The sequence below is a fragment of the Coregonus lavaretus genome, assembly GCF_964263955.1.
Source record: "Coregonus lavaretus genome assembly, contig: HAP1_SCAFFOLD_347, whole genome shotgun sequence".
Classification (NCBI taxonomy): Eukaryota; Metazoa; Chordata; class Actinopteri; order Salmoniformes; family Salmonidae; genus Coregonus; species Coregonus lavaretus.
In genome coordinates, this window is record NW_028162446.1 from 45,779 (window position 1) to 73,089 (window position 27,311).

General features: G+C 42.0%; 1 protein-coding gene across 1 annotated transcript in view; it reads left to right on the forward strand.

Annotated features, from left to right (window-relative positions):
• Nucleotides 1-27,311, forward strand: part of LOC311119229 (protein eyes shut homolog) — a gene marked incomplete at both ends in the record, with an annotated part of 168,718 nt that overhangs the window by 40,495 nt on the left and 100,912 nt on the right. The window contains one exon of the mRNA XM_084193955.1: nucleotides 2,864-3,014. Within this exon, the coding sequence (XP_084050081.1) occupies nucleotides 2,864-3,014 (151 nt within the window). The remainder of the gene's footprint in view (nucleotides 1-2,863; nucleotides 3,015-27,311) is intronic.

Consider the following 27,311-nt stretch of genomic DNA (forward strand, 5'->3'; position numbering starts at 1 on the left):
TTGGTCCTGTGGGGTTGGTTTCCCAGAGGCAGATGAAGCCCAGTTTGTCCCTCTGGGTTGGTTTCCCAGAGTCAAATTAAGCCTAGTTGGTCCCTCGGGGTTGGTTTGCCAGAGTCAGATTAAGCCTAGTTGGTCCCTCTGGGTTGGTTTCCCAGAGGCAGATGAAGCCCAGTTGGTCCCTCGAGGTTGGTTTCCCAGAGTCAGATTAAGCCTAGTTGGTCCCTCGAGGTTGGTTTCCCAGAGTCAGATTAAGCCTAGTTGGTCCCTCGGGGTTGGTCCCAGAGGCAGATTAAGCCTAGTTGGTCCCTTGGGGTTGGTTTCCCAGAGGCAGATTAAGCCTAGTTGGTCCCTCGAGGTTGGTTTCCCAGAGGCAGATTAAGCCTAGTTGGTCCCTTGGGGTTGGTTTCCCAGAGGCAGATTAAGCCCAGTTGGTCTCACTGGTGAAAAAAAGACCCAAAGGAGAGTGTGTCTGGATATCAGTACAATATTCAGAAATATTGACTCATTCAATTCAGATTGTAAAATCTGATTTTTTATTTTGTTCAATCCAACACAATTTTTCTGACTTTAGAAATGCATTGTGGGTGCTGAAAGGATGGAAGGGGTTTTAAATAAAATTCCAAAATTATTCATCCCCCTTGGCATTTTTCCTATTTTGTTGCCTTAAAACCTGGAATTAAAATGGATTTTTTGGGGGTTTCTATCATTTGACTTACACAACATGCCTACCACTTTGAAGATGCAAAATACTTTTTTAAATAATATTCTTGTGAAACAATAAAATAAAAACACAGAAAACTTGAGCGTGTATAACTATTCACCCCCCCAAAGTCAATACTCTGTAGAGCCACCTTTTGCAGCAATTACAGCTGCAAGTCTCTTGGGGTATGTCTCTATAAGCTTGGCACATCTAGCCACTTGGATTTCTGCCCATTCTTCAAGGCAAAACTGCTCCAGCTCCTTCAAGTTGGATGGGTTCCGTGGGTGTACAGCAATCTTTAAGTCATACCACAGATTCTCAATTGGATTGACTAGGCCATTCCAAGACATTTAAATGTTTCCCCTTAAACCACTCAAGTTTTGCTTTAGCAGTATGCTTAGGTTCATTGACCTGCTGGAAGGTGAACCTCCGTCCTAGTCTCAAATCTCTGGAAGACTGAAACAGGTTTCCCTCAACAATTTCCCTGTATTTAGCGCCATCCATCATTCCTTCGTGGTCCTCTGTAGCTCAATTGGTAGAGCATGGCGCTTGTAACGCCAGGGTAGTGGGTTCGATCCCCGGGACCACCCATACGTAAAAATGTATGCACATATGACTGTAAGTCGCTTTGGATAAAAGCGTCTGCTAAATGGCATATTATTATTATTATTATTATTCAATTCTGACCAGTTTCCCAGGCCCTGCCGATGAAAAACATCCCCACAGCATGATGCTGCCACCATGGTATTCTCGGGGTGATGAGAGGTGTTGGGTTTGCGCCAAACATAGCGTTTTCCGTGATGGGCAAAAAGCTCAATTTTAGTCTCATCTGACCAGAGTACCTTCTTCCATATGTTTGTGGAGTCTCCCACATGGCTTTTGGCGAACACCAAACGTGTTTGCTTATTTTTTTCTTCAAGCAATGGCTTTTTTCTGGCCACTCTTCCGTAAAGCCCAGCTCTGTGGAGTATACAGCTTAAAGTGGTCCTATGGACAGATACTCCAATCTCCGCTGTGGAGCTTTGCAGCTCCTTCAGGGTTATCTTTGGTCTCTTTGTTGCCTCTCTGATTAATGCGCTCCTTGCCTGGTCCGTGAGTTTTGGTGGGCGGCCCTCTCTTGGCAGGTTTATTGTGGTGCCATATTCTTTCAATTTTTTAATAATGGATTTAATGGTGCTCCGTGGGATGTTCAAAGTTTCTGATATTTTTTTATAACCCAACCCTGATCTGTACTTCTCCACAACTTTGTCCCTGACCTGTTTGGAGAGCTCCTTGGTCTTCATGGTGCCGCTTGCTTGGTGGTGCCCCTTGCTTAGTGGTGTTGCAGACTCTGGGGCCTTTCAGAACAGGTGTATATATACTGAGATCAATTGACAGATCATGTGACACTTGTGGACTTTATTTTACTAATTATGTGACTTCTGAAGGTAATTGGTTGCACCAGATCTTATTTTAGGGGCATCATAGCAAAGGGGGTGAATACATATGCACGCACCCCTTTTCCATTATTTATTTTTTTGAATTTCTTGTAAGAAGTTATTTTTTTCATTTCACTTCACCAATTTGGACTATTTTGTGTATGTCCATTACATGAAATCCAAACCAAATATAGGCCACTAAATCCAAACCAAATGTAGGCCACTAAATCCAAACCAAATGTAGGCCACTAAATCCAAACCAAATATAGGCCACTAAATCCAAACCAAATATAGGCCACTAAATCCAAACCAAATGTAGGCCACTAAATCCAAACCAAATATAGGCCACTAAATCCAAACCAAATGTAGGCCACTAAATCCAAACCAAATGTAGGCCACTAAATCCAAACCAAATGTAGGCCACTAAATCCAAACCAAATATAGGCCACTAAATCCAAACCAAATATAGGCCACTAAATCCAAACCAAATGTAGGCCACTAAATCCAAACCAAATGTAGGCCACTAAATCCAAACCAAATGTAGGCCACTAAATCCAAACCAAATGTAGACCACTAAATCCAAACCAAATGTAGGCCACTAAATCCAAACCAAATATAGGCCACTAAATCCAAACCAAATGTTGGCCACTAAATCCAAAACAAATGTAGGCCACTAAATCCAAACCAAATGTAGGCCACTTTTGAGATAATTTTCAACTGATCGTATTATCTCTGCTCTTTTCAGCTCGGGAAGAGAATTTAGGAGATCGGTTTCTCCACGTGTTCCTCCAGGATGGGATCCCTGTGGTAAAACTGGCATGTAGTGGTGTCCAGTTGTTGAATGCAGACACAGGCCAAACCATCAACACTAACAGGCTGACGTCCATCAGAATACGGTGAGAAGTGCTTCTTCTTTTCTTTATTGGAAAGATACAGAGGTCAATTGAAGAAGGAAGACAGATGTGGGGAGAATGGAAGGTCGCAGGGCAGTTTTAGAACCCATGACCAGAGAGGCCATGTGTGGTCCAGTTAGCAGCCCTTTCACTGACCGGACTCCGGCACAGAGAAGGGAATATTTTACTCAAGCCTATGCCACTTAGCAGACTATTTTACCAAAGAGACTTACAGGACATTGAGTCATACATTTTTCGATGACCTTGGTGTAGCTAGAGTCACTCTCTGTTACTGTATCTTACCTCATCCTTTTCCCCACTGTATCTTACCTCATCCTATTCCCCACTGTATCTTACCTCATCCTATTCCCCACTGTATCTTACCTCATCCTATTCCCCACTGCATCTTACCTCATCCTATTCCCCACTGTATCTTACCTCATCCTATTCCCCACTGTATCTTACCTCATCCTATTCCCCACTGTATCTTACCTCATCCTATTCCCCACTGTATCTTACCTCATCCTATTCCCCACTGCATCTTACCTCATATTATTCCCCACTGTATCTTACCTCATCCTTTTCCCCACTGTATCTTACCTCATCCTTTTCCCCACTGTATCTTACCTCATCCTATTCCCCACTGTATCTTACCTCATCCTATTCCCCACTGTATCTTACCTCATCCTATTCCCCACTGTATCTTACCTCATCCTATTCCCCACTGTATCTTACCTCATCCTATTCCCCACTGTATCTTACCTCATCCTATTCCCCACTGCATCTTACCTCATATTATTCCCCACTGTATCTTACCTCATCCTTTTCCCCACTGTATCTTACCTCATCCTTTTCCCCACTGTATCTTACCTCATCCTATTCCCCACTGTATCTTACCTCATCCTTTTCCCCACTGTATCTTACCTCATCCTTTTCCCCACTGCATCTTACCTCATCCTATTCCCCACTGTATCTTACCTCATCCTTTTCCCCACTGTATCTTACCTCATCCTATTTTTCACTGTATCTTACCTCATCCTATTTTTCACTGTATCTTACCTCATCCTATTCCCCACTGCATCTTACCTCATCCGGTAACACTTTACACCCAGTATCATAACACCGTATGACACAGTCATAACGATGTCATAATATTTCAGAACAGCTGATGTAACTTGTCATAACCAGTCATAATATGGTAATAACACTGTCATGACCCATATATTTACACCTGTTGTGACATATATTGAGTTATTTTATGGCTGGTTATGACACCTACATATTAGTGTCAAAACCCACAAACCCTACACTACCGGTCAAAACATTCCATAGCCTACTTGTCAATATTATGTATATGTTATAAAACATTTTCTGAAAGTGACCATATTAAATGACAGTGTCATAAAGTGTATTTTCTGCAAGTTATTTAAAATATGATGAAAAAAATAAATATGACTGTAAATAATTAATTACAACAACAACAAAGGATTTTAGATGCAAACTTTCACACGAAAGGAAACTTCTTGGCAGGGAAAAAATACATTTGAATACATTTGGATTTTGACACTCTTATGTAGGTGTCATAACTAGCCTTAAAATAATGCAATATACTCTGTCACAACAGGTGTACATATATGGGTCATGACAGCGTTATGACCATATTATGACAGGTTATGACAAATTATGTCAGCGGTTATTACATATTACGACATGGTTATGACCTTGTCATAGCGTCTTATGACGCTGGGTGTCAACTAAAGTGTTACCCCTCATCCTATTCCCCACTGTCTGCCAATTCACCATTATCTTGAGATCAATTTCATGAAATGCCCAATGTTCAACCATGAAGTCACTCTTAATGGAAAGGGGATTGGAGTGTCCGTATTAACAAAGCTTCTCATACCAAGAGTGCTGATCTAGGACCAGTTTTGCCTTTCAGATCACAATGAATTAGATTACATGGACAGGAGGAACCTGATCCCAGATCAGCACTCCTATTCTGAGATGCCTGATACACACACACACACACACACACACACACACACACACACACACACACACACACAGACACACACACTGTTCTCTGTAGCGACCTAGTCTTACCTTATGATGAATCAGAGATGATAAAACCTGAGGTGTTCCCTTAGAGATGATAAAACCTGAGGTGTTCCCTTAGAATGTGTTAGTGTACCGTAGCAGATCAGAAACAGTAGCAGAATATGAGACAGCGTGGTTGTGTTGAGAACATTGGTTAGAAAAACTTCAGTCATGAAAAGGTGTAATAATAGCAGCAACAATAACAACAGAGTCATGATCAGTCGTTTCAGATCATCTGGGAATCTAATCTACAGGGCTGAAAGCACCACAGGAGCGTAGCACATTTTCATTTTATTTTATTGAAGTTTGAGTCAGCGCTGCTCTCTCTCTCTCTCTTTCTCTCTCTCTCTCTCTCTCTCTCTCTCTCTCTCTCTCTCTCATCCTATCTCTCTCTCTCTCTCTCTCTCTCTCTCTCTCTCACTCAACCTATCTCTCTCTATCTCTCTCTGTCTCAAGCCTTTAATAAATGACAAGTGTTTTTGCACCATTTTACAACAAAATAACAGGGAGGGTGGAAATAAACATGCGGTCTGCCTTATCTACAGTGCCAGTCACTTTGAGCTAGCATATTGCATCTGCATCAAAGACTGCTTTGTACATCAAAGCTCTGCATCTGTGTGATTCATCGGCACCATTGCCTGTTGTGGAGCTTTTTACATTAATACATTGAACAATCTAATTTTTGTCCCTGGGGTGACCTTTGCCAATCTCGGATCAAATTACTTTTTTCACTGACTATATAATAATGCATAAATCTGCTTTGTTTGACAATAATATTATTACCTGGACGTAACTGGGGAGAGAAGGAGGTGTAGTTAGTTTACCTCCTTTTAGTGATTTGGCTCTTTAAAATGACTTATTTATTTAATTGAATGAGGGCTTTAGTGATGGAAAATATCACGTTGCCTGGCAACTAGAGTATCAATGTTTTTAACCTTTGCTGTTAATGTTTTGCTCATGGCAATTGATTCAAGTATGTTTTTTAAAAGATGACATTGTTGAACATTGCACTAAGTGGCTGACCTCAAACTGCTTCCATGGAACACCATTAGTGCATTGTGGAAGGTGCACACTCCAAATATATGATCAAACATGCTTGATATGCTATTGTCCCTTATGCCTATATAATACAAGTGCTGTGAAATCTGTGCATTTGAAAGCCTAGACTCTTCTGACTGGCATGCTATGGGAGGGAGGGAGGGAGGGAGAGAGGGAGGGAGGGAGGGAGGGAGAGAGAGGAGAGAGGGAGGGAGGGAGGGAGGGAGGGAGGGAGGGAGGGAGGGAGGGAGGGAGGGATATCAAACGGACATCTGTTCAGTCTTTTGTCTGAGTTGACCTACTCTTCCTATTCACAGGTTGCTTACATTCTTTTTTCCCCTCTTAATTCAATTCAATTCAAGGGGCTTTATTGGCATGGGAAACCTATGTTTACATTGCCAAAGCAGGTGAAATAGACGATAAACAGAAGTGAAATAAACAAAATAAATGAACAGTAAGCATTACACTCAGACAAGTTACTCTCTCTCTCTCTTTCCTCTCTCTCTCTCTCGAATTTAAATAAAACATATACATTCTATAAATTATGAAAATACATATGGTCATTTGGAAGGAATAGGGTGCCATTTAGGGACGCACTACTATTGGAAATATGAAATTGGATTCTCGTAGACTGAAAGTCAGAAAACAATTATAGTTATCAGAAAAAATTACCTTATATGGGGGCGGCAGGTAGCTTAGTGGTTAAGAGCGTTGTGCCAGTAACCGAAAGGTAGCTGGTTCTAATCCCCGAGCCGACTAGGTGAAAAATCTGTCGATGTGCCCTTGAGCAAGGCACTTAACCCTAATTGCTCCTGTAAGTCGCTCTGGATAAGAGCGTCTGCTAAATGACTAAGAATTAAAAAAAATATGTACATTAAGTTATTTTAGTGGCAGATTTGTTTTTTTTTGCATGCGCTAAAGATGGCTATATATATTTTGTATTAATATATATTATTTATTCAGATTTTTCAGGGGGTGCTGAAGCACCCTCAGCACCACTACTTCCTGTGGCTGTGCCCATGTACAGTATTGAAGACCAGACCCCCACACATTCATATTGTGCAGTTGCAATGTTAATGATTACTGCCCAACTGTCTTAAACATGAGGCTGCTATCTGCAGAGGAGCTAAAGTACAGTATATGAAATCAACTGTCTTAAACATGTGGCTGCCATCTGTAGAGGAGCTAAAGTACAGTATATGAAATCAACTGTCTTAAACATGTGGCTGCCATCTGTAGAGGAGCTGATGTATATGAATTTAGTACTGTAGTGCTGATCTAGGATCAGTTTTGTATTTTAGATCATAATGAATCATAGTGATTATTATGGACACGGAGGACCTGATCCTGATCAGCTCCTACTCTGAGATGCTTGATAAATTGGGGCCCAGCTCTGTCTCATCTGTCTCCACTACTCAACCTGGCTGATCACCCACAAATCGAGGGAATATTTAGTCAAGAATATACTGTAGCTGATGTCTTTTGATAGTTATTAAAACACAGTGGATTGTATTTGTATGTTAAACAGTGCTTGTAGTAGTGTGAAACATGGAGGATATCAAGAACTCTGTCTAATGGTTATATAGACGAGAGGTCAACTGATACAAAATAAGTTTGAGATTCTAAAGTATCATTTTGCGATGTAAGATGGTAGATTAAAGGAGAGAGAGACAGAGACGTGTGAACATCACCTCTCTTTAAAGCTGTTCAACAGGAACACAGCAAGATAGAAACCACCAGGCCTGTGTCCCAAATGCCACGACATGCAGTACACTACTTCTGACCAGGGCCCAAAGGGAATATAGGAAATAGTGTGCCATTTGGGACGCAATCCCAGATCACCATTTTCTTTCAACTCTGATGTCTCACATCTTCATCAGCATTATAATAATAATAATAATATGCCATTTAGCAGACGCTTTTATCCAAAGCGACTTACAGTCATGCGTGCATACATTTTGGTGTATGGGTGGTCCCGGGGATCGAACCCACTACCCTGGCGTTAAAAGCGCCGTGCTCTACCAGCTGAGCTACAGAGGACCACGAAGGAATGATGGATGGCGCTAAATACAGGGAAATTGTTGAGGGAAACCTGTCTCAGTCTTCCAGAGATTTGAGACTCTGACTCATCGTTAGGTGTTGGATGTCTAAACTCTGACTCATTGTTAGGTGTTGGATGTCTAAACTGACTCATCGTTAGGTGTTGGATGTCTAAACTCTGACCTTCATCGTTAGGTGTTGGATGTCTAAACTCTGACTCATCGTTAGGTGTTCGATGTCTAAACTCTGACTCATCGTTAGGTGTTGGATGTCTAAACTCTGACCCTCATCGTTAGGTGTTGGATGTCTAAACTCTGACTCATCGTAAGGTTTTGGATGTCTAAACTCTGACCTTCATCGTTAGGTGTTGGATGTCTAAACTCTGACCTTCATCATTAGGTGTTGGATGTCTAAACTCTGACCTTCATCGTTAGGTGTTGGATGTCTAAACTCTGACCCTCATCGTTAGGTGTTGGATGTCTAAACTCTGACTCATCGTTAGGTGTTGGATGTCTAAACTCTGACCTTCATCGTTAGGTGTTGGATGTCTAAACTCTGACCCTCATCGTTAGGTGTTGGATGTCTAAACTCTGACCCTCATTGTTAGGTGTTGGATAACTAAACTCTGACCCTCATCGTTAGGTGTTGGATGTCTAAACTCTGACCCTCATCGTTGGATGTTGGATGTGGGCAATTCCACGGAATGATGGTTTGTGCTGTTTGTGCCGTCATTCTGTTACCAAACTTTGTATCTGCACTGTTCTTCAAGTAAATGTGTTTTTGTAAAACTTTCAGTGGAAATTGTTAAAAGTAGTCATTTTGTATAGAGTTGTATGGTTTGTTTAACTTTACAATCATTGGTTGAGATGAGCGGCTGCTGGGTTCATGATATGTGTCAGCGACTGCTCTACTCTACCCTACTCTACTCTACAGTCGTGGTCAAAAGTTTTGAGAAGGACACAAATACTAATTTTCACAGTCTGCTGCCTCAGTTTTGGCAATTTGCATATATTCCAGAATGTCATGAAGAGTTATCAGATGAATTGCAAAGTCCCTCTTTGCCATGAAAATGAACTTAATCCCCAAAAAACAATTACACTGCATTTCAGCCCTGCCACAAAAGGACCAGCTGCCATCATGTCAGTGATTCTCTCGTTAACACAGGTGAGAGTGTTGACGAGGACAGGGCTGGAGATCACTCTGTCATGCTGATTGAGTTAGAATAACAGACTGGAAGCTTTAAAAGGAGGGTGGTACTTGAAATCATTGTTCTTCCTCTGTTAACCATTGTTACCTGCAAGGAAACACGTGCTGTCATCATTGCTTTGCACAATAAGGTCGTCACAGGCAAGGATATTGCTGCTAGTAAGATTGCACCTAAATCAACCATTTATCGGATCATCAAGAACTTCAAGGAGAGAGGTTCAATTGTTGTGAAGAAGGCGTCAGGGCACCCAAGAAAGTCCAGCAAGCGCCAGGACCGTCTCCTAAAGTTGATTCAGCTGCGGGATCGGGGCACCACCAGAGCAGAGCTTGCTCAGGAATGGCAGCAGGCAGGTGTGAGTGCATCTGCACGCACAGTGAGGCAAAGACTTTTGGAGGATGGCCTGGTGTCAAGAAGGGCAGCAAAGAAGCCACTTCTCTCCAGGAAAAACATCAGGGACAGACTGATATTCTGCAAAAGGTACAGGGATTGGACTGCTGAGGACTGGGGTAAAGTCATTTTCTCTGATGAATCCCCTTTCCGATTGTTTGGGGCATCCGGAAAACACCTTGTCCGGAGAAGACAAGGTGAGCGCTACCATCAGTCCTGTGTCATGCCAACAGTAAAGCATCCTGAGACCATTCATGTGTGGGGTTGCTTCTCAGCCAAGGGAGTCACTCACAATTTTGCCTAAGAACACAGCCATGAATAAAGAATGGTACCAACACATCCTCCGAGAGCAACTTCTCCCAACCATCCAAGAACAGTTTGGTGACGACCAATGCCTTTTCCAGCATGATGGAGCACCTTGCCATAAGGCAAAAGTGATAACTAAGTGGCTCGGGGAACAAAACATCAACATTTTGGGTCCATGGCCAGGAAACTCCCCAGACCTTAATCCCATTGAGAACTTTTGTGGTCGATCCTCAAGAGGCAGGTGGACAAACGAAAACCCACAAATTCTGACAAACACCAAGCATTGATTATGCAAGAATGGGCTCCCATCAGTCAGGATGTGGCCCAGAAGTTAACTGACAGCATGCCAGTGCGGACTGCAGAGGTCTTGAAAAAGAAGGGTCAACACTAAAAAATATTGACTCTTTGCATAAACTTAATGTAATTGTCAATAAAAGTCTTTGACACTTATGGAATGCTTGTAATTATACTTCAGTATACCATAGTAACATCTGACAAAAAGCAGCGAACTTTGTGAAGACCAATATTTGTGTCATTCTTAAAAACTTTTGACCACGACTGTACTGACACTAGGGCAGGAGCCCTAGTGGTGGAGAGATGTAGGAAACCTTTTTACTCATTTATTGAGTGGTGGGGATACGTGTTATGTTGTACTGTGTGTATTGTAGGAAGTAAAGAAATGGTTACTTTTGATCCAAGGTCAGAATGAAGTGTGTAGGTAATTCAGATACAATTTTAACCTTTACTTTTGAAAAGCAAGCAGAATAAAATATGGATGAAACACTTGGTAAAACAGTCATTGGTCAATATAAAAAATATGGGGTCATAGGTCATAAGAAACACACACACATGCCCCCTTCAGACCCGTCCACACACACACACACTGATACACACACTAACCATGTTTCCATCCACAGTTTTAATTTGAATAAAGTCATACAGTATACGAAAAATAACGACAGCTGTGATGGAAACAGGAAGTTTCGGTGCAATTTTATAAATGCCGACAGATAATTTGTTCATTCGACATGGTGGGATCTTTTTGTGTCGATAACATTAATTATGCGAGAAATGTTGGTGAAAACGCCTTTATGCGCAAATATTGATATAATAACCATCATATCGAAGTAAACTTGGAGTCACGGGATGACATGTTGTGTGGTCCTCCCACTACGACTCGGGAAAGCATGCAGTTTATTAGGCTAGAGATTAAATAAGTTATGATGAACTTCACAGGGTGGTGAAAGTGCAACTTGACTGTCATTTCCAATAAATGTTGAGGGTCTTATGATGATCGATGCTTGACTGCCGTTTGACAAATACTAATATTCTGGCTCTTATCCATAATAATCATGTAGACTGTATCTGCAGCTGTTGGCTAGAGCGCACGTGCCAAGACCAGACTAGGCACATTTGCTATTCAATGCAACAGTTTTTGTGAAAAAACTATCGGCAGAGTTGAAAATGCGATTTAAACACATTGAACATTAGATTGTAATTCGGTACATGAAAACTTAAGTGAAAAGGTACATTTTGTGTACACTACGTCATCACACACTGATTGTTATCCTCAACAAGTCCGTTTGGTGGAAACACCACTGGTGGGAAAATGCGCATATTTCTTAAAATGCAGATTTTAGAATATTCACATGAAAATCTGTCGCTAAAGGAGCTGATTTGTTGGAGTTGATTTCTTATCAGAAAGATTCCAGATCAAGTCATACCCTTAGAACCTTTTCCACTGCATTAGGATTCCACTAAAGTGTCTCCTGTCTCTCCTGTCTGACCTTGAGGTCCAACACACTGTGATGCCCATAGAAACACACACACACACACACACACACACACACACACACACACACACACACACACACACACACACACACCAAACACATACACACACACCAAACACATACACACACACACCAAACACATACACACACACACCAAACACATATACACACACACCAAACACACACACACACACACCAAACACATACACACACACACCAAACACATACACACACACACCAAACACATACACACACACACCAAACACACACACACACACACCAAACACATACACACACACCAAACACATACACACACACACCAAACACATACAAACACATACACAAACCAAACACACACACACCAAACACACACACACACACACACTGCTCAATAGACCCAGGGAGGTGACGTCTCCTCTCCTCTCCCTACAAAATCAACTGGCAGAATTATTGATATGTTTCCACAACAATGCTGGGTTTATTTATCCCTTCAACCAGACAGGAGAGAGAGATTAAAAGGCAAAGGAACATGTCAATGTTATAGGGGTCAGAGACAGATTTACAGGCTGCATCCCAAATGGCACCCTGTCTACTCCCTATAAAGTGCACTACTTTTGACAAGTGCCTATAGGTTATAGCTCTGACTGAGTCATTTCCATTCGCCAACAGACAAAGGATCCCTACTGGTCAAAAGTAGTGCACTATATAGGGAATATGGTGCCATTTGGGACTGCATATTCTGACTGACAGGAGAGGAGAGGAGAGGAGAGGAGAGGAGAGGAGAGGAGAGGAGAGGAGAGGAGAGGAGAGGAGAGGAGAGGAGGAAGCTAGCTAGTTAATTATCTTAATTAAGTGTTGTAAAAGATATAGCTGAAGACATAAAGATAGAGGCTACTGGGGGCCATGTTGGATCCATGTTGATATGGATGAAGACATAAAGATAGAAGCTACCGGGGGCCATGTTGGCTCCATGTTGCTATGGATGAATACATAAAGATAGAAGCTACTGGGGGGCCATGTTGGATCCATGTTGCTATAGATGAATACATAAAGATAGAAGCTACTGGGGGCCATGTTGGCTCCATGTTGATATAGATGAAGACATAAAGATAGAAGCTACTGGGGGCCATGTTGAATCCATGTTGCTATAGATGAGTACATAAAGATAGAAGCTACTGGGGGGCCATGTTGGATCCATGTTGCTATAGATGAATACATAAAGATAGAAGCTACTGGGGGGCCATGTTGGATCCGTGTTGCTATACATGAATACATAAAGATAGAAGCTATTGTGGGCCATGTTGGCTCCATGTTGCTATGGATGAATACATAAAGATAGAAGCTACTGGGAGGCCATGTTGGCTCCATGTTGCTATGGATGAATACATAAAGATAGAAGCTACTGGGAGGCCATGTTGGATCCATGTTGCTATAGATGAATACATAAAGATAGAAGCTACTGGGGGCCATGTTGGCTCCATGTTGATATAGATGAAGACATAAAGATAGAAGCTACTGGGGGCCATGTTGAATCCATGTTGCTATAGATGAGTACATAAAGATAGAAGCTACTGGGGGGCCATGATGGCTCCATGCTGCTATAGATGAATACATAAAGATAGAAGCTACTGGGGGGCCATGTTGGATCCATGTTGCTATAGATGAATACATAAAGATAGAAGCTACTGTGGGCCATGTTGGCTCCATGTTGCTATGGATGAATACATAAAGATAGAAGCTACTGGGAGGCCATGTTGGCTCCATGTTGCTATAGATGAATACATAAAGATAGAAGCTACTGGGGGGCCATGTTGGCTCCATGTTGCTATAGATGAGTACATAAAGTTAGAAGCTACTGGGGGGCCATATTGGCTCCATGTTGGCTCCACTAAACAGGGCTGAAATGGGAAAACACCTTCACAGTATTTGCAGCGGTGCTTCTCTAAGCATCCCGTATTGTCTTTGCACTGTTTTAACCTCCATGTTATACAGTATGCCGTGTTGTGTGTCTCATTGTAACTATATGTATGCAGCTCTTGGCCAGAGCTCACTTGGAAAATACATTTAAATATCAGTGTGACTTCTCTGGTTAAATGAAGGATGGATAAATACTAATAATATAATAAAAGATGACAGCTAAATTGTATTCAGATGTAAACTGTGCCTGTAACTGTAACATAATATACTGTTACTGAATTATTCACTGGCATACTGTAATTACCTGAATATTACTGTGTGTGTGTGTGTGTGTGTGTGTGTGTGTGTGTGTGTGTGTGTGTCCTCCCCAGGTTTCTGGCTGGATTTTGGTTATAGGTGTTCCGTTCTGCAGAGACTCTGTGTTAGGGTTGAACGAGGTTAAAGGTGGTCCGTTCTGCAGAGACTCTGTGTTAGGGTTGAACGAGGTTAAAGGTGGTCCGTTCTGCAGATACTCTGTGTTAGGGTTGAACGAGGTTAAAGGTGGTCCGTTTTGCAGAGACTCTGTGTTAGGGTTGAACGAGGTTAAAGGTGATCCGTTCTGCAGATACTCTGTGTTAGGGTTGAACTAGGTTAAAGGCCTGGAGTGTTTGTGTATTGTACAGACACACATACACAGCTACTGTGCCTTCAGAAAGTATTCACACCCCTTGACTTTTTCCACATTTTGTTGTGTTACAGCCTGAATTTAAAATGGATTACATTGAGATGTTGTGTCACTGGCCTACACACAATACCCCATAATGTCAAAGTGGAATGATGTTTTTCAAATTTTTTACAAGTTAATTACCAAATGAAAAGCTGAAATGTCTTGATTCTAAATATTCAACCCCTTTCTTATGGCAAGCCTAAATAAGTTCAGGACAAAAACTTTGCTGAACAAGTCACATAATAAGTTGCATGGACTCACTGTGTGCAATAATAGTGGTTAACATTATTTTTGAATGACTACCTCATCTCTGTACCCACATACAATCATCTGAAAGGTATCTCAGTCGTGCAGTGAATTTCAAACACAGATTCAACCACAAAGACCAGGGAGGTTTTCCAATGCCTCGCAAAGAAGGGCACTGATTGGTAGATGGGTAAAAAAATTAAATAAAGAAGACATTGAATATCCCTTTGAGCATGGTGAAGTTATTAATTACACTTTGGATGGTGTATCAATACACCCAGTCACTACAAGATACAGGCGTCCTTCCTACCAGTTGCCAGAGAGGAAGGAAACCGCTCAGGGATTTCATTATGAGGCCATTTGTGACTTTAAAACAGTTACGGAATTCAATGGTTGTGTTAGGAGAAATCTGAGGATGGATCAACAACATTGTAGTATTCCACAATACTAAACTAATTGAGTTAAAAGAAGGAAGCCTGTACAGAATAAAAATATTCCAAAACATGCATCCTGTTTCAACAAGACACTACAGTAATACTGCAAAGATTGTGGCAAAGCAATACACCTTTTGTCCTGAATATAAAGTGTTATGTTTGGGGCAAATCTGATACAACACATTACTGAAACCAGTCTCCTAGAGTACACCTGGTTCAGTCTGCTTTCCACCAGACACTGGGAGATGAATTCACCTCTATGCAGGACAAGAACCTAAAACGCAAGGCCAAATCTACGCTGAAGTTGTTTACCAAAAAGACAGTGAATGTTCCTGAGTGGCCGAGTTACAGTTTTGACTTAAATCTACTTTGAAATCTATGGCAAGACCTGAAAATGGTTGTCTAGCAACGATCAACAACCAATTTGACAGAGCTTGAAGAATTTTGAAAAGAATAACGTGCAAATGTTGCACAATCCAGGTGTGGAAACCTCTTAGAGACTTACCCATAAAGACTCACAGCTGTAATCACTGTCAAAGGTGATTCTAGCATGTATTGACTCAGGGGGTTGAATACTGATTCTAACATGTATTGACTCAGGGGGTTGAGTACTTTACAGTATATTAGTGGTTTATTTTTCATATAAACAGAACCAGTCAAAAGTTTGGACACACCTACTCATTCCAGGGCTTAACTTTATTTTTACTATTTTCTACATTGTAGAATAATACAGCTTTTCCTTCACTCTGCGGTCCGAATCAACCCAAACCATCTCAATTGGGTTGAGGTCGGGGGATTGTGGAGCACTCCATCTGATGCAGCACTCCATCACTCTCCTTCTTGGTAGAATAGCCCTTACACAGCCTGGAGGTGTATTGGGTCATTGTCCTGTTGAAAAACAAATGATAGTCCCACTAAGCCCAAACCAGATGGGATGGCATATCACTGCAGAATGCTGTGGTAGCCATGCTGGTTAAGTGTGCCTTGAATTCTAAATAAATCACTGACAGTGTCACCAGCAAAGCACTCCCACACCATAACACCTCCTCCTCCATGCTTTATGGTGAGAAATACACATGCGGAGATCTTCCGTTCACCCACACCACGTCTCACAAAGAGACGGCGGTTAGTACCAAAAATCTCAAATTTGGATTCCAGACCAAAGGACAAATTTATACCGGTCTAATGTCCATTGCTCGTGTTTCTTGGACCAAGCAAGTCTCTTCTTCTTATTGGTGTCCTTTAGTAGTGGTTTCTTTGCAGCAATTCGAACATGAAGGCCTGATTCACACAGTCTCCTCTGAACAGTTGATGATGAGATGTGTCTGTTACCCCCCCTACCTTGTCACAACACAACTGATTGGCTCAAACGCATTAAGAAGGAAATACATTCCACAAATTAACTTTTAAAAAGGCACACCTGTTAATTTAAACGCATTCCAGGTGACTACCTCATGAAGCTGGTTGAGAGAATGCCAAGAGTGTGCAAAGCTGTCATCAAGTCAAAGGGTGGCTATTTGAAGAATCTCAAATATAAAATATATTTCATTTGTTTAACACTTTTTTGGTTACATATTATTCCATATGTGTTATTTCATAGTTTGATGTCTTCACTATTATTCTACAATGTAGAAAATAGTAAAAATAAAGAAAAACCTTGAATGAGTAGGTGTGTCCAAACTTTTGACTGGTAGTGTATATATTTTACACATGTTAGAATTTTTCTTCCACTTTGACATTAGGCTCTACACTCTGCTCTGGTCTGCTCTACACTACACTACTCTGCTCTAATCTATTATATTCTGCTCTACTCTACTCTACTCTACACTACTCTACTACAGTGGGGAAAAAAGTATTTAGTCAGCCACCAATTGTGCAAGTTCTCCCACTTAAAAAGATGAGAGAGGCCTGTAATTTTCATCATAGGTACACGTCAACTATGACAGACAAATTGAGATTTTTTTTTCTCCAGAAAATCACATTGTAGGATTTTTTATGAATTTATTTGCAAATTATGGTGGAAAATAAGTATTTGGTCACCTACAAACAAGCAAGATTTCTGGCTCTCACAGACCTGTAACTTCTTCTTTAAGAGGCTCCTCAGTCCTCCACTCGTTACCTGTATTAATGGCACCTGTTTGAACTTGTTATCAGTATAAAAGACACCTGTCCACAACCTCAAACAGTCACACTCCAAACTCCACTATGGCCAAGACCAAAGAGCTGTCAAAGGACACCAGAAACAAAATTGTAGACCTGCACCAGGCTGGGAAGACTGAATCTGCAATAGGTAAGCAGCTTGGTTTGAAGAAATCAACTGTGAGAGCAATTATTAGGAAATGGAAGACATACAAGACCACTGATAATCTCCCTCGATCTGGGGCTCCACGCAAGATCTCACCCCGTGGGGTCAAAATGATCACAAAAACGGTGAGCAAAAATCCCAGAACCACACGGGGGGACCTAGTGAATGACCTGCAGAGAGCTGGGACCAAAGTAACAAAGCCTACCATCAGTAACACACCACGCCGCCAGGGACTCAAATCCTGCAGTGCCAGACGTGTCCCCCTGCTTAATCCAGTACATGTCCAGGCCCGTCTGAAGTTTCCTAGAGTGCATTTGGTTGATCCAGAAGAGGATTGGGAGAATGTCATATGGTCAGATGAAACCAATATAGAACTTTTTGGTAAAAACTCAACTCGTCGTGTTTGGAGGACAAAGAATGCTGAGTTGCATCCAAAGAACACCATACCTACTGTGAAGCATGGGGGTGGAAACATCATGCTTTGGGGCTGTTTTTCTGCAAAGGGACCAGGACGACTGATCCGTGTAAAGGAAAGAATGAATGGGGCCATGTATCGTGAGATTTTGAGTGAAAACCTCCTTCCATCAGCAAGGGCATTGAAGATGAAACATGGCTGGGTCTTTCAGCATGACAATGATCCCAAACACACCACCCGGGCAACGAAGGAGTGGCTTCGTAAGAAGCATTTCAAGGTCCTGGAGTGGCCTAGCCAGTCTCCAGATCTCAACCCCATAGAAAATCTTTGGAGGGAGTTGAAAGTCCGTGTTGCCCAGCGACAGCCCCAAAACATCACTGCTCTAGAGGAGATCTGCATGGAGGAATGGGCCAAAATACCAGCAACAGTGTGTGAAAACCTTGTGAAGACTTACAGAAAATGTTTGACCTGTGTCATTGCCAACAAAGGGTATATAACAAAGTATTGAGAAACTTTTGTTATTGACCAAATACTTATTTTCCACCATAATTTGCAAATAAATTCATTAAAAATCCTACAATGTGATTTTCTGGAGAAAAAAAATCTCATTTTGTCTGTCATAGTTGACGTGTACCTATGATGAAAATTACAGGCCTCTCTCATCTTTTTAAGTGGGAGAACTTGCACAATTGGTGGCTGACTAAATACTTTTTTTCCCCACTGTATACTCTGCATAGATGTTTCCACAGTGTTTTAGGTTAGAGTGAGTCATTCGCATTCACTACCAGACAAAGTGCTACATCCCAAATAGCACCATATTCCCTTTGTTGTTCACTACTTATGACCAGGGCTCATAGTGCTCATAGGGCTCTGGTCAGAAGTAATGCACTACATATGTAATAGGGTGTGATTTGGTTATAGCTCAGAGTGACTCAGCTACATTATCAAACAATGCATCCTAAATGGCACCCTATTCCCTATACAGGCCCTGGTCAATAGGAAATCACTATAAAGTGAATAGTGTGCCATTTGAGACGCAGCCTAAGAGAGTAAAGGTCAACAAGCGTGGGACATTGCTTTCCACAGCAGCCCTTTCAGTCCTTTATTACACATCAACTGTCCTCTCCCTGCTAAATAGGATTATTTAAATGTATGCCATATTTGCTGCTAGCGAGGCTGCCTGCTACTGCTGCTGCTGGTGGTGCTTTGTGGGGGTTTTATTCAAGGTAAAGTGGGAGAGAAAATAATACTCAAATGTTTTTGGTGGGAGGGTTCTGTATTATGACAGCCAGATAACTTCTTTTTATTTTTTTAATATGTTTAGATACTTATGATGATGTCCGTGTTGACAGTTAGTATATTTATGATGATGTCCATGTTGACAGTTTATATATTTATGATGATGTCCATGTTGACAGTTTCAATATTTATGATGATGTCCATGTTGACAGTTTGAATAGTAATGATGATGTCCATGTTGACAGTTTGAATAGTAATGATGATGTCCATGTTGACAGTTTTTTTAGTCATTTTTTCACTACTTGAATAGTTATGATGATGTCCATGTTGACAGTTTGAATAGTTATGATGAAGTCCATGTTGACAGTTTGAATAGTTATGATGAAGTCCATGTTGACAGTTTGAATAGTTATGATGAAGTCCATGTTGACAGTTTAAATAGTTATGATGATGTCTATGTTGACAGTTTGAATAGTTATGATGATGTCCATGTTGACAGTTTGAATAGTTATGATGATGTCCATGTTGACCGTTTGAATAGTTATGATGATGTCCATGTTGACAGTTTGAATAGTTATGATGATGTCCATGTTGACAGTTTGAATAGTTATGATGAAGTCCATGTTGACAGTTTGAATAGTTATGATGATGTCCATGTTGACAGTTTGAATAGTTATGATGAAGTCCATGTTGACAGTTTGAATAGTTATAATGAAGCCCATGTTGACAGTTTGAATAGTTATGATTAAGTCCATGTTGACAGTTTGAAAAGTTATGATGAAGTCCATGTTGACAGTTTGAATAGTTATGATGAAGTCCATGTTGACAGTTTGAATAGTTATGATGAAGTCCATGTTGACAGTTTGAATAGTTATGATGAAGTCCATGTGGACAGTTTGAATAGTTATGATGAAGTCCATGTGGACAGTTTGAATAGTTATGATGAAGTCCATGTTGACAGTTTGAATAGTTATGATGAAGTCCATGTTGACAGTTTGAATAGTTATGATGAAGTCCATGTTGACAGTTTGAATAGTTATGATGAAGTCCATGTTGAAGTTGTTTTTGTGTGCTGACTGCTCGTCTCTCTGGTTCTAAAAGCTCTAAATATGCAGTTTCAATTGAAATAGTTCATTAATGGAACACAGATACATCTATATATTTTCTCAGCAACTTTTAACATGAATGTGCTGTTCAGATATTTTTATATATTTTTTAATATATATTTATTGAATATTTAAAACATACAATATACTTGCAGTGAAGCCGTACAACAACTACATCACATTAGTCATCTAACAGACTCCCATCCAGAGCGACACACAAAAACAACCAGGGTCAACGCCCTGCTCAAGGGCACGTCACAGATCTCCCATAAGGTTAAAAACGGGAACCCGAACAAGCGATCCATGATCCCCCCCACAGTTCCCAAGAGCTGCCCCTCAACCATCCGAGACCCCCCACAGTCCCCCCCCCCCCCCCCCCCCAACGCACCAACAACCAACAAAATTAACAAAAGAAAAAAAGAAAAACAAAAGACATCAAGGACAACAAAAATACTATTACTGGGCTTCCGAGTTACGCAGCGGTCTAAGGCACTGCATCTCAGTGCTTGAGGTGTCACTACCGACCCCCTGGTTCAATTCCAGGCTGTATCACAACCGGCCGTGATTGGGAGTCCCATAAGGCGGCGCACAATTGGCCCAGCGTTGTCCGGGTTTGGCCGGTGTAGGCTGTCATTGTAAATAATAATTTGTTCTTAACTGACTTGCCTAGTTAAATAAAAATAATCAAAACATACAGTACCTAAAAACATACAGTACCTCATAATATACAGTACCTCAGAACATACAGTACCTCAGAATATACAGCACCTCAAAACATACAGTACCTGAAAACATACAGTACCTCAAAACATACAGTACCTCAAAACATACAGTACCTCAAAACATACAGTACCTCAAAACATACAGTACCTCAAAACATACAGTACCTCAAAACATACAGTACCTCAAAACATACAGTACCTCAAAACATACAGTACCTCAGAACATACAACACCTCATACAATGCATGTCTAACATAGAATGGACATCTACAATATGCACTGCAGTACCATAGAACCATATATATATATAGATGTTTCTCTCTGTTTCTAAATTTACATTTGAACCTGTATTAGAAAGGTTGAGGTCCATGGTTAGTTAGTGTACATCATACATAGATGTATCTTTTAATGTTCTAGTCTGTACTGTGCCTGTAGCCGAGGGTGTGCACTGTGAATTGAAACGTAACAAGCATATCTTTTGAAATAGGCCTTACATCAAAAATTCAACACTAATTCTCTTAATTAATAAAAAATCACATGCTTCATTGTACAGCATTCTCTTTTTAACACTCTGCTCATACTCAACCAGGTGAGGCGGAACTGAACATGCAGTTATTTTAATCTGAGATAAATGTCTGTCAGCCTGTCTGTCTGCTTGGTTCCTCCCTGATTATCTCTTGTGGAAAGCCTCACAATGCCTGTCTTTTCATTTCACTAAAGTAGATCAGCTGGAGAGAGAGAAGGGTGTGTGGGGGTTAAGAGAAAGAGAGATAATTGGTAGAATGAGAACACAGAGGGAGAGAGAGAGTTGGTAGAATGAGAACACACAGAGAGAGAGAGAGAGAGAGAGAGAGAGAGAGAGAGAGAGAGAGAGAGAGAGATAGAGAGAGAGAGAGAGAGTTGGTAGAATGAGAACACAGAGGGGGAGAGAGCGAGAGAGTTGGTAGAATGAGAACACAGAGGGGGAGAGAGAGAGAGAGTTGGTAGAATGAGAACAGAGAGAGAGAGAGAGAGAGTTGGTAGAATGAGAACACAGAGAGAGAGTTGGTAGAATGAGAACACAGAGAGAGAGTTGGTAGAATGAGAACACAGAGGGAGAGTTGGTAGAATGAGAACACAGAGAGAGAGAGAGAGAGAGAGAGAGAGAGAGAGAGAGAGAGTTGGTAGAATGAGAACACAGAGGGAGAGAGAGCGAGAGAGTTGGTAGAATGAGAACACAGAGGGAGAGAGAGAGTTGGTAGAATGAGAACATACAGAGAGAGAGAGTTGGTAGAATGAGAACACAGAGGGAGGGAGAGAGAGTTGGTAGAATGAGAACACAGAGGGAGAGAGAGGGAGTTGGTAGAATGAGAACACAGAGGGAGAGCGAGAGAGAGTTGGTAGAATGAGAACACAGAGAGAGAGAGTTGGTAGAATGAGAACACAGGGAGAGAGAGCGAGAGAGTTGGTAGAATGAGAACACAGAGGGAGTGAGAGAGAGTTGGTAGAATGAGAACAGAGAGAGAGAGTTGGTAGAATGAGAACACAGAGGGAGAGAGAGAGAGTTGGTAGAATGAGAACACAGAGGGAGAGAGAGAGTTGGTAGAATGAGAATACACAGAGAGAGAGAGTTGGTAGAATGAGAACACAGAGGGAGAGAGAGAGAGTTGGTAGAATGAGAACACAGAGGGAGAGAGAGAGAGTTGGTAGAGCGAGAGAGAGAGTTGGTAGAATGAGAACACAGAGGGAGAGAGAGAGAGTTGGTAGAATGAGAACATAGAGGGAGAGAGAGTGAGAGTTGGTAGAATGAGAACACAGAGGGGGAGAGAGAGAGTTGGTAGAATGAGAACAGAGAGAGAGAGAGAGTTGGTAGAATGAGAACACAGAGGGAGAGAGAGCGAGAGAGTTGGTAGAATGAGAACACATAGGGAGACAGAGAGTTTGTAGAATGAGAACACAGAGGGAGAGAGAGAGAGTTGGTAGAATGAGAACACAGAGGGAGAGAGAGAGAGAGATAGTTGGTAGAATGAGAACACAGAGGGAGAGAGAGAGAGAGTTGGTAGAATGAGAACACAGAGGGGGAGAGAGAGAGAGTTGGTAGAATGAGAACAGAGGGAGAGAGAGAGAGTTGGTAGAAAGAACACAGAGGGAGAGAGAGAGTTGGTAGAATGAGAACACAGAGGGAGAGAGAGAGAGTTGGCAGAATGAGAACACAGAGGGAGAGAGCGAGAGTTGGTAGAATGAGAACACAGAGGGAGAGAGAGAGAGTTGGTAGACTAAGAACACAGAGGGAGAGAGAGAGAGTTGGTAGAATGAGAACAGAGAGAGAGAGAGAGTTGGTAGAATGAGAACACAGAGGGGGAGAGAGAGAGAGAGAGAGTTGGTAGAATGAGAACACAGAGGGATAGAGAGCGAGAGAGTTGGTAGAATGAGAACACAGAGGGAGAGAGAGAGAGTTGGTAGAATGAGAACAGAGAGAGAGAGAGAGTTGGTAGAATGAGAACACAGAGGGGGAGAGAGAGAGAGAGAGAGTTGGTAGAATGAGAACACAGAGGGATAGAGAGCGAGAGAGTTGGTAGAATGAGAACACAGAGGGAGAGAGAGTTGGTAGAATGAGAACAGAGAGAGTGAGTTGGTAGAATGAGAACAGAGGGGGAGAGAGATAGTTGGTAGAATGAGAGTTGGTAGAATGAGAACGTAGAGCGAGAGAGAGAGAGTTGGTAGAATGAGAACACAGAGGGAGAGAGAGAGAGTTGGTAGAATGAGAACACAGAGGGAGAGAGAAAGAGTTGGTAGAATGAGAACAGAGAGAGAGAGAGAGTTGGTAGAATGAGAACACAGAGGGGGAGAGAGAGAGTTGATAGAATGAGAACGTAGAGCGAGAGTTGGTAGAATGAGAACACAGAGGGAGAGAGAGAGTTGGTAGAATGAGAACAGAGAGAGAGAGAGAGTTGGTAGAATGAGAACACAGAGGGATAGAGAGAGATAGTTGGTAGAATGAGAACACAGAGAGAGAGAGAGAGAGTTGGTAGAATGAGAACACAGAGGGAGAGCGAGAGAGAGTTGGTAGAATGAGAACACAGAGAGAGAGAGAGAGAGAGTTGGTAGAATGAGAACACAGGGAGAGAGAGCGAGAGAGTTGGTAGAATGAGAACACAGAGGGAGTGAGAGAGAGTTGGTAGAATGAGAACAGAGAGAGAGAGTTGGTAGAATGAGAACACAGAGGGAGAGAGAGAGAGTTGGTAGAATGAGAACACAGAGGGAGAGAGAGAGTTGGTAGAATGAGAACACAGAGGGAGAGAGAGAGAGTTGGTAGAGCGAGAGAGAGAGTTGGTAGAATGAGAACACAGAGGGAGAGAGAGAGAGTTGGTAGAATGAGAACATAGAGGGAGAGAGAGTGAGAGTTGGTAGAATGAGAACACAGAGGGGGAGAGAGAGAGTTGGTAGAATGAGAACAGAGAGAGAGAGAGAGTTGGTAGAATGAGAACACAGAGGGAGAGAGAGCGAGAGAGTTGGTAGAATGAGAACACATAGGGAGACAGAGAGTTGGTAGAATGAGAACACAGAGGGAGAGAGAGAGAGTTGGTAGAATGAGAACACAGAGGGAGAGAGTGAGAGAGATAGTTGGTAGAATGAGAACACAGAGGGAGAGAGAGAGAGAGTTGGTAGAATGAGAACACAGAGGGGGAGAGAGAGAGAGTTGGTAGAATGAGAACAGAGGGAGAGAGAGAGAGTTGGTAGAAAGAACACAGAGGGAGAGAGAGAGTTGGTAGAATGAGAACACAGAGGGAGAGAGAGAGAGTTGGCAGAATGAGAACACAGAGGGAGAGAGCGAGAGTTGGTAGAATGAGAACACAGAGGGAGAGAGAGAGAGTTGGTAGACTGAGAACACAGAGGGAGAGAGAGAGAGTTGGTAGAATGAGAACAGAGAGAGAGAGAGAGTTGGTAGAATGAGAACACAGAGGGGGAGAGAGAGAGAGAGAGAGTTGGTAGAATGAGAACACAGAGGGATATAGAGCGAGAGAGTTGGTAGAATGAGAACACAGAGGGAGAGAGAGTTGGTAGAATGAGAACAGAGAGAGTGAGTTGGTAGAATGAGAACAGAGGGGGAGAGAGATAGTTGGTAGAATGAGAGTTGGTAGAATGAGAACGTAGAGCGAGAGAGAGAGAGTTGGTAGAATGAGAACACAGAGGGAGAGAGAGAGAGTTGGTAGAATGAGAACACAGAGGGAGAGAGAGAGAGTTGGTAGAATGAGAACAGAGAGAGAGAGAGAGTTGGTAGAATGAGAACACAGAGGGGGAGAGAGAGAGTTGATAGAATGAGAACGTAGAGCGAGAGTTGGTAGAATGAGAACACAGAGGGAGAGAGAGAGTTGGTAGAATGAGAACAGAGAGAGAGAGAGAGTTGGTAGAATGAGAACAGAGAGAGAGAGAGAGTTGGTAGAATGAGAACACAGAGGGATAGAGAGAGATAGTTGGTAGAATGAGAACACAGAGAGAGAGAGAGAGAGAGAGAGAGAGAGAGAGAGAGAGAGAGAGAGAGAGAGAGAGAGAGAGAGTTGGTAGAATGAGAACACAGAGGGAGAGAGAGAGAGTTGGTAGAATGAGAACAGAGAGACAGAGAGAGAGTTGGTATAATGAGAACACAGAGGGGGAGAGAGAGAGTTGATAGAATGAGAACGTAGAGCGAGAGTTGGTAGAATGAGAACACAGAGGGAGAGAGAGAGAGTTGGTAGAATGAGAACAGAGAGAGAGTTGGTAGAATGAGAACACAGAGGGAGAGAGAGCGAGATAGTTGGTAGAATGAGAACACAGAGGGAGAGAGAGAGAGTTGGTAGAATGAGAACAGAGAGACAGAGAGAGAGTTGGTATAATGAGAACACAGAGGGGGAGAGAGAGAGTTGATAGAATGAGAACGTAGAGCGAGAGTTGGTAGAATGAGAACACAGAGGGAGAGAGAGAGAGTTGGTAGAATGAGAACAGAGAGAGAGAGAGTTGGTAGAATGAGAACACAGAGGGAGAGAGAGCGAGATAGTTGGTAGAATGAGAACACAGAGGGAGAGAGAGAGAGTTGGTAGAATGAGAACACAGAGGGAGAGGGAGAGAATTGGTAGAATGAGAACAGAGAGAGAGAGTTGGTAGAATGAGAGAGAGAGAGAGAGAGAGAGAGAGAGAGAGAGAGAGAGAGAGAGAGAGAGAGAGAGAGAGAGAGAGAGAGTTGGTAGAATGAGAGTTGGTAGAATGAGAATGTAGAGCGAGAGAGAGTTGGTAGAATGAGAACACAGAGGGAGAGAGAGAGAGAGTTGGTAGAATGAGAATACAGAGGGAGAGAGAGAGAGAGTTGGTAGAATGAGAACACAGAGGGAGAGAGAGAAAGAGTTGGTAGAGAGAGAAGTGAAAAGAACAAGAGAAGACAGGATTCCCAAATTAATTGAGGGCTGCCAGTCACAATGCAAATTATGCAGCAAATACGGCATATCTTTAGTGTGAGGGGAGTCAGTGCACAAGAACAGCAGAACAAGAAGTGCATTCCAAATGGCACCCTATTCCCTATAAAGTGCAATACTTTTGAGCAGGGCCCATAGGGCTCTGGTCATAGTAGTGCACTATATAGGGAATAGGATGCCATTTGGGTCACAACCAAGAGGCAGAACAGGAGGTCACAGTCTGCTGATATTTGATATGCTCCGGGGGGGGGGGGGGGTTAGCCATGTGCCACTGTGCAACAATGTAAGACAGACAGGGAGAAGCATCCTTAACACAGAACACACCAGCAATACAACTACAACAGGAGCCCTCTTCACATGCTCTTAGGTCCACCTGGGATACAGAACCCTTAGATTTGGAAACACTGAATAGAATACTATTATAGAACACTGAATTAGAATATTTGGAACCACTGAAAGCCATCCGGTATAATGCATTATGATGTGCTTGTAATGCATCCTCTCTAGGAGGTTGACACAATGTACTGTAGCAATGATGATGGAGCTGTTGGGATGTCATAATGCTCTTCCTATGAACGTCGTTATAGATGGATGTTTATGAGCTGATATTAGCATCAATGTTGTGCTTTATGATGCATTATGTACAGTTAGCCAAATACATTTAAACTCATTTTTTCACAATTCCTGACATTTAATCCTAGTAAAAATTCCCTGTCTTAGGTCAGTTAGGATCACCACTTTATTTTAAGAATGTGAAATGTCAGAATAATAGTACAGAGAATGATTTATTTCAGCTTATATTTATTTCATCACATTCCCAGTGGGTCAGAAGTTTACATACACTCAATTAATATTTGGTAGCATTGCCTTTAAATTGTTGAACGTGGGTCAAACGTGTCAGGTAGCCTTCCACAAG